Here is a 7,834-nt window from a genome sequence, read left to right on the forward strand (position 1 = left end):
CCTTAGTCACTCTCATTAAAATGATTTAATTCCTATTTATCAGTATTCAATTCTTCGTATGGCTAAATCGAATCTCTCTCGAAAGGAATTTTTTTTTCAAGTTCTAAGTACGTTTAGTTATAATATTTTTCTTGTTAAAATGTCATTCGTAATAATAAACTAAACAAATAATTAACATTTATTCATAAAAAAATATTAACTTTGTTGATGAATATAATCTTTGTTAAAGAATTTAATTAACCATTTTAGTAGAATTTCTCTTAATTATTTTTTTATCCACAAAATTCAAATATGATTTTGTTTAAGAAAATGAAGCTTAATACCACTCAAAACAAGCTATATTATACTACAAAATATATTGATAATTGATATGAACAGAGAAACAGGGCACAACGCAGAAATTACAAAAGGAAAGAGAAGAAGCATTAAACCAAAATACTTGGAGGATTATGTGGCAAAATAATCCTAGTAAGCATCAAGAGCCAGGTCAGCACCATCTAGAAGCATTTCTCCAAAGATCCTAGACCGTTAGAAAGGATTCTCAGCATTTTTCTAGCTTTCCTTCAAGGCATAAAAGCCAAAAACCGTTAGAATTGTATCTTCTTTTTCATTCTAGAATTTATATGAAAAGGCTTACAAATAGAGGATTATGTAATTCTGATGGATAGTGAATAATACAAGCAATTTTCCCTTCCTTTTCCTTACTCTTCTGGAGGTCCCTAGAACCTCGAATTCTAGGCTAAGTGCAGGGTCACAACAACTTGGTGCTTTCATTGAGCACTCCAAGCATGGCAGACTCAACCCGTTCGAAAACCACCTTGGATCGACTGGAGGAAGCTCTTGCCAAGCTTACTTCAAGTCACCTGCACATCACCGGCAAACTCGATGACCTCCTCAATCGCGTGGCGGTTCTGGAGAATACCCCTCACCACACTCCTTCACCTTCATCTTCTTCGACGAACCCTGCAATACAAACCCACCCAATTCAGCCCCACAGACTCAAGTTGGACGTACCTCGGTTTGATGGCACGGACCCATCCGGCTGGGTATTCAAGATTTCCCAGTTCTTTGAATACCACTCCGTCTTTTTATATGGACGGACCCGCGCTTGCCTGGTTCCAGTGGATGGCAAGAAACCACCAGCTACCCACATGGACCGGCTTCTTGCAAGCAATTGAAGCTAGGTTTGCTCAGTCCCCTTACGAGGATCCCACAGGCCAGTTATTCAAATTAACACAAAAAGGATCAGTAAGCGATTACCTTACGCAGTTTGAAGCCTTGGCGAATCGAATCACAGGTCTATCCCCTTCCTCGCTCCTCAGCTGTTTCATTTCCAGGCTTGACCCTGCTATTCGCCGTGAAGTCCAAGCATTGCAACCTCTGACAATGGTGCACGCCGCCGGCTTGGCCCGTCTCCAGGAGGAAAAGTTTCAGGACTTTTCCCATCCCACTTGCATCCGCCCCTCCTTTCCTTCTTCCCCACCCACTCTGCTTTCCCTCTCGACCCCCTCACCTCCCTCACCCTTGCCGTTACTTCCTTCCCCCGCAAAGCCACCTCCTCTACCTGTCAAGCGCTTGAGCCCCGAAGAACTTGCGAGCCACCATGAGTGTGGCCTATGTTTTTATTGTGACGACAAGTTCACCCGCGGCCACCGCTGCTCCTCGCGCTTCTTCCTCCTAATTGCAGATGATGACCCAGGGGACGTTCTCTCGAACCCTAATATAGAGAGTCTGCCCCATTCCCCTGACCCGCCTATTGACCCAGCCCCGGCCCAAACTGATATTACCCAACCCGATATCAATTTTAATTCCCCCATAACCCAACTCCAACCTGAACCTCCTCCCCAAGCCCAGATTAGCCTCCATGCGTTATCGGGCCAGACTGTGCTGGAGACACTCCGTTTGGCTGGCCGGATTGCTCATCACACGGTGGTTATCCTATTTGATGGCGGCAACACACATAATTTTGTGCAGAGCCGCCTTGTTAAGTCCCTTGGCCTCATTTCACAACCCACACCCACATTGCGGGTCCTCGTCGGCAATGGAAGTGAAGTGGAGTGCTCTCAGATTTGCATGGCCGTCCCAGTCATTACTCAGGGTCGTACCTTCACGGTTGACCTGCACGTCTTGCCATTATCAGGAGCTGACATCGTTTTAGGGGTCCAATGGTTACGATCTCTGGGCCCAGTGCTCACTGATTATAATCATCTAACAATGAAGTTCATTCACGAAGGCCAATTGGTTGAACTCAGGGGCGATTCCGACATACACTCATTGGCTGTGAGCCCTCCCCAATTACGACGTTTACTTCAAACCCAGAGTGCGAGTGAGCTCTTCCACATCCGCATTTCATCCTCCCAACAATCATCACCTACACATCACCCAGCCATCATCTCCATTATTGACCAATTTCAAGCTCTATTCCAACCACCCACTACCCTTCCCCCTTCCCGTACCACAAACCATTCAATTCACCTACTACCAAACACTTCTCCGGTCAATATCCGCCCCTACAAGTACCCCCATTTTCAAAAACAAGAAATCGAGACTCGGGTGACCACCATGCTCCGACAGGGGATCATACGTCCGAGCACCAGTCCCTTCTCCTCACCTGTGCTCTTGGTGAATAAGAGGGATGGTTCCTGGCGCTTCTGCATGGACTACCGTGCCCTCAATTCCCTTACCATCAAAGATCGATTCCCCATTCCCACCATAGACGAGCTGCTTGACGAATTAGGGGGTGCATGTTGGTTCTCGAAGTTGGACCTCCTTCAGGGCTATCACCAAATATTAATGGCACCAGAGGACATTAGCAAGACCGCATTCCGAACTCATCACGGCCACTATGAGTTCGTGGTCATGCCATTTGGACTGTGTAATGCCTCGTCATCGTTTTAGGCCACCATGAACAGTACCTTTGGCCCCTATCTCAGAAAATTCGTTATCGTCTTCTTTGACGATATTCTAATTTACAGTAAAAGCTTTTCCGATCACCTGGATCACCTCCGAATAGCATTACAAACTCTTGCCGACAACAGTTTTGTTCTAAAACTGTCCAAATGCTCATTCGCGACCCAGCAGGTGGAGTACTTGGGCCATTTGGTTTCTGCGAAGGGAGTTGAGTCGGTACCGGAGAAGGTCATAGTTGTGCAACAATGGCCGACTCCCAATTCCACTCGTACCTTGAGGGGATTATTAGGCTTATCAGGCTTCTACCGGCGTTTCATCAAGGGCTACGCCACCCTTGCAGCTCCCCTCACGGCTCTTTTGGCTAAAGATAAATTCAATTGGAATCCTGATGCTGATCGTGCATTCCATCTCCTCAAAGATGCTCTGTGTCAAGCTCCTGTTCTGCGATTACCTGACTTTAATTCTGAGTTTGTAATTGAGACTGATGCCTCGGGAATTGGTATGGGGGCCATCTTATCCCAGCATCATCATCCTCTCGCCTTATTTAGTAAGCCATTTTGCTCTAAGCTACTTCGAGCTTCAACATATGTCAGGGAGCTTGCCGCCATCACGACGGCCGTGAAAAAATGGCGGCAATATTTATTGGGCCACCGGTTCGTGATTCTCACAGACCATAGGAGCTTGAAAGAGCTCATGGCACAAGCGGTGCAAACCCCAGAGCAGCAAGTTTACCTCGCTCGCTTAATGGGGTTTGAATACACCATTCAGTATCGAGCCGGCAAGGCTAATGGGGCGGCTGATGCCCTCTCGCGACTACCGGAACCACCATCGGGTCAGCTTTATGTGCTAACGATACCCAATTGCTTATTTTTGCAGGAATTAAAGGCTGAGCTCACATCTAATCAGGAATTCATTGATCACCGACAACAAATCCTCGATGAACCCAATCAATTCCAGGAATGGGTTGTTCGAGACGCATGGCTCCTTCACCGGGGACGCATTTGGCTCCCACCACGACTTAAACTAATTCCCACCATCACTGCCGAGTTTCATTCGACCCCTACCAGCGGACATATGGGAGTAATGAAGACGTTAGCCCGTATTCGAGAGAATTTTGTCTGGCCCTCTATGAAACAAGACATCCATCAATTCGTCACGAGCTGTGCCACTTGTCAGCAAATTAAGACATATCACCGTCGTGCCCCAGGCCTCCTGTCTCCCCTTCCGATTTCGGCGCAACCTTGGGAGGATCTCTCTCTTGACTTTATTGTTGGTCTTCCTTCCTATCATGATCACTCAGTTATCTTGGTGGTTGTTGACCGTTTTTCGAAAGGTCTTCATCTGGGATCACTTCCACAGCACCACACCGCCGCCGGTGTAGCTCAGTTATTCATGGAAATCTCTGGCAAGCTTCATGGCATGCCCAAGAGCCTGGTTTCTGACAGGGACCCGCTATTTGTCAGCCATTTCTGGCAAGAATTGTTCAAGCTTAGCGGAACTAAGCTCCGGATGAGCTCTGCCTATCACCCACAATCGGATGGGCAAACTGAGGTCATGAATCGAATTGTAGAACAATATCTTTGTGCATTTGTACACCACCAACCTTCCACTTGGGGACGTTTATTAACTTGGGCCGAATGGTCATACAATACTTCAGTTCATTCGGCTACCGGCATGTCACCTTATGAGATTACATTTGGGAAGAAACCACCCTGTTTTCCGCAGTACATCGAAGGCACATCCAAGATTAAGGCAATTGATGAGTGGTTCACTCAACGTGACAGGATGATTGGCAGTTTGGTAAAGAAATTAACTAAGGCTCAACAGAGGATGAAAAAAGTTGCAGACCGCCGGCGCCGGGAAGTGCAATATGCAGAGGGAGATCAGGTATTGGTTCGCCTACGTCCTCACAGGCAAACCTCAGCTTCGGGAACTGCTCACTCCAAACTTGCCAAGAGGTTCTATGGTCCTTTTCAGATCATCAAAAGGATTGGTAGTGTTGCCTATCAATTGCAACTTCCTCCAGATTCCCGCATCCACCCATTATTCCATTGTTCCCTCTTAAAACCATACATTCCTTCGAATGACTCAGTGCCTCTCTCTCTCTCCCTCCTAAGTCTATTGATAATCAACCCTGTGTTTCTCCACTTGCTATTCTAGACACAAAATGGGAGGAGACTGCCTCAGGAAAATAATTGATGGTTCTTGTTCAGTGGGCAGGACTATTTCTAGAGGATACATCGTGGGAGCTGTGGGGTACACTTAAACAAGACTACAACCTTGAGGACAAGGTTTTTTTGGAAGCCTGCAGGGATGATATGAACAGAGAAACAGGGCACAACGCATAAATTACAAAAGGAAAGAGAAGAAGCATTAAACCAAAATACTTGGAGGATTATGTGGCAAAATAATCCTAGTAAGCATCAAGAGCCAAGTCAGCACCATCTAGAAGCATTTCTCCAAAGACCTTGGACCGTTAGAAAGGATTCTCAGCATTTTTCCAACTTTCCTTCAAGGCATAAAAGCCAAAAACCGTTAGAATTGTATCTTCTATTTCATTCTAGAATTTATATGAAAAGACTTACAAATAGAGGATTATGTAATTCTTATGGATAGTGAATAATACAAGCAATTTTCCCTTCCTTTTCCTTACTCTTCTGGAGGTCCCTAGAACCTCGAATTCTAGGCTAAGTGCAGGGTCACAACAACAATACTTTCAATTTTCGTTTATTGTTAATTTTTAATTAGAGAGGCAACATTGTTAACAACAAAATGAGATAGAAGTGTTTCATTTTCTACTACTAATTTCTCATATATTTTACTTAATTATTTTTGTTATTTACAGCGTGATTATTATTTTCATACGTTCCCATTTTTTCTTCGTAACTTTGTTTTGTTACAAGGTAGAGAAGAGGCACAGAAAAATTGAACATGTAGGCTCAAACTTCTGCCATTAGAAACGTCATAATAAGTAATATAATTCCATCCAAAACATTTGTCCAAATCATTGCAAATAATCAATTTGACACATCAGTACTTCATAAACCAAACATAACATATAACAATGCAGGTAATATAATTAACTTAGTCCCTGATTTCATCTTAATATTTTAATGTCTTCTAAGGGCCAAAGCAGACATAACAATCAGCAACACAAAGATAACCACGGAAACGAACGATGACACCACTGCTCCACTGGTTTGCGCGCAAAAATCTCCAAATTGGTTGCATATGGCAAGCCAGTTCGAGTCTTGGTTCCCGTTGTGTGCCAAGTAAACGATGGCAGCAGCTGAAGCACCACTAGCAGTGGCCAAAGTCAGAAACACCTGCAATTCATAAGCAAACAAATCAATCAAATTTTGATTCTAATTAATTGTATGAGAATGTTTAAACATACACTAGCTAAAAGGATTGTGCTGGATAATAATTATACTTTATCTCCTTTAAGGCACCCTCTTTCACTTTAGATAAATTAAATTCAGTTTTTGTATAAACATAATATTTACTGGTTTGATAATAAAAAAGTTTAACGTGAATTAAAATGAGAGTATAACTTTTATCGTAAATATTAATTGTTAGTTTGTTAACTTTTATTAGGGAAAGGATTTAAATTCATGATCTTTCCCTTCAATCATCAAATCAACTTCCATAAAGCTTAACTTTTATACATTGTTAGTGCATATAAAAAAATACTTATCAACTAATCAAAAATTAAAATTAATTTCTATGATAATTATTATAAAAATTAATTAGACATTTTGTGATTGGATGAGGGTATGTACATATACGTTGAGTGGCTTATCTAAAACAAAAACTCTTAAAATATTAACAAAGTTGTTTTAATATTATTTTGAGATTATGATTAATTGTATCCATAAATACTGTAATACACAAGAATTGATTACTATAAGTAGTAAAATTTCCTTTATGGTTCTCAAAATCATAAATAGTTACAAATGATAAGGTTTAGGGATGGATCAAAATTACTGTGTCTAAGATGATGAGGAAAAGCCTTGGTCCAACTGCATGGGGGCGTATGATGGCTACTATAGAGAAAGGTAGTGACAGCACAAGATAGCCAGCCACAAGTGCCATTGTAATAACAAAAAACCTGCATTATGGTAAGCATTAATTGCATTTCTTGTGAATATAAATACAAAAATGTATACTATATGAAAAGGCATATATATGTAGAAAATAAAGTTTTTTAAGTCGCATACTGAAAAGTAGTGAAGCTATCATAACTTGCTTCAAACTGAAAGAACTGAGTAAAGAAAGGGAGTGTTTGATCACTGGTTCCCATTGTGGCAGCAGCACCAAGAGCAGCTGCTATGGCACCTAACCTTAGAATAAAGTCCATTATTGCTACCCCTTTCTTCCACCCTCCAGACCTTGAGGGTGCAGCTAAAACTACTTTTTCTTTAGCAACATTGCTTGATTCTGGGACATCAATGGTGGTTGACATTTTTTGGCTTTGAAATTTGAGAGAAGCTTGTGTTCTAGAATTGTATACTTGTTTGTGACTGAAATTGGAATTGTAAGACTCGGTGATGCAAATGGCTTGATGGTAGTGGCTTATATATAGAGAGAGAATGCTTAACGTTTGGACATAGCCATACAAGTGAAGGCTAGGTAGGGGAGTCGTTATGAAAACCATTTCCACTACTTCATAATTAAGTGGAGATAGGTTTGGGAGAAATAATATTATTTAATTGTTTTTCTTAGTTGTTTAATTTGCTTTTTGATTAAAGTGAATAATGGTTGTAAAGAGTTGGAGGGACTGATCATATGGATTTGTTAAATCAACTTTACATGAGGTCAATTAAGCAGTGGACTTTTGTTCTCTTATCATCAAAGTATTGATGTTTTAAACGCGACAAATTAAGATAAAAAACTTACTAGTATGAAACAAGACAGTACGTTA

General features: G+C 42.0%; 2 protein-coding genes across 2 annotated transcripts; one reads left to right on the forward strand and one right to left on the reverse strand.

Annotated features, from left to right (window-relative positions):
* The first annotated feature begins 788 nt into the window (after positions 1–788).
* Positions 789–2,898, forward strand: LOC114376215. The gene is made up of 2 exons (XM_028334212.1): positions 789–1,046; positions 1,123–2,898. Exons 1-2 carry the CDS (start codon positions 789–791, stop codon positions 2,896–2,898), a joined length of 2,034 nt encoding a protein of 677 aa, XP_028190013.1.
* Positions 2,899–5,835: 2,937 nt separating this feature from the next.
* On the reverse strand, positions 5,836–7,461 carry LOC114394082 (casparian strip membrane protein 3-like). Its single transcript, XM_028355651.1, has 3 exons — positions 7,131–7,461; positions 6,898–7,021; positions 5,836–6,236 (listed from the first exon to the last, which is right to left on the reverse strand). The coding sequence occupies exons 1-3, from the start codon at positions 7,373–7,375 to the stop codon at positions 6,021–6,023; spliced, it is 585 nt and encodes a 194-aa protein (XP_028211452.1). The 5' UTR covers positions 7,376–7,461; the 3' UTR covers positions 5,836–6,020.
* Positions 7,462–7,834: the final 373 nt, after the last annotated feature.

The sequence above is a fragment of the Glycine soja genome, chromosome 2, assembly GCF_004193775.1.
Source record: "Glycine soja cultivar W05 chromosome 2, ASM419377v2, whole genome shotgun sequence".
NCBI lineage: Eukaryota > Viridiplantae > Streptophyta > Magnoliopsida > Fabales > Fabaceae > Glycine > Glycine soja.

What these genes read in the sequence shown, in the direction of transcription:
- LOC114376215 (XM_028334212.1), top strand. Translation starts at nt 789, where the DNA reads ATGGCAGACTCAACCCGTTCGAAAACCACCTTGGATCGACTGGAGGAA. An exon ending in GCACGGACCCATCCGGCTGG is followed by an intron (nt 1,047 to 1,122) that starts GTATTCAAGATT and finishes GCCTGGTTCCAG; the next exon opens with TGGATGGCAAGAAACCACCA.
- LOC114394082 (XM_028355651.1), bottom strand. Translation starts at nt 7,375, where the DNA reads ATGTCAACCACCATTGATGTCCCAGAATCAAGCAATGTTGCTAAAGAA. An exon ending in GATAGCTTCACTACTTTTCA is followed by an intron (nt 7,022 to 7,130) that starts GTATGCGACTTA and finishes ACCATAATGCAG; the next exon opens with GTTTTTTGTTATTACAATGG. An exon ending in TCCTCATCATCTTAGACACA is followed by an intron (nt 6,237 to 6,897) that starts GTAATTTTGATC and finishes TATGAATTGCAG; the next exon opens with GTGTTTCTGACTTTGGCCAC.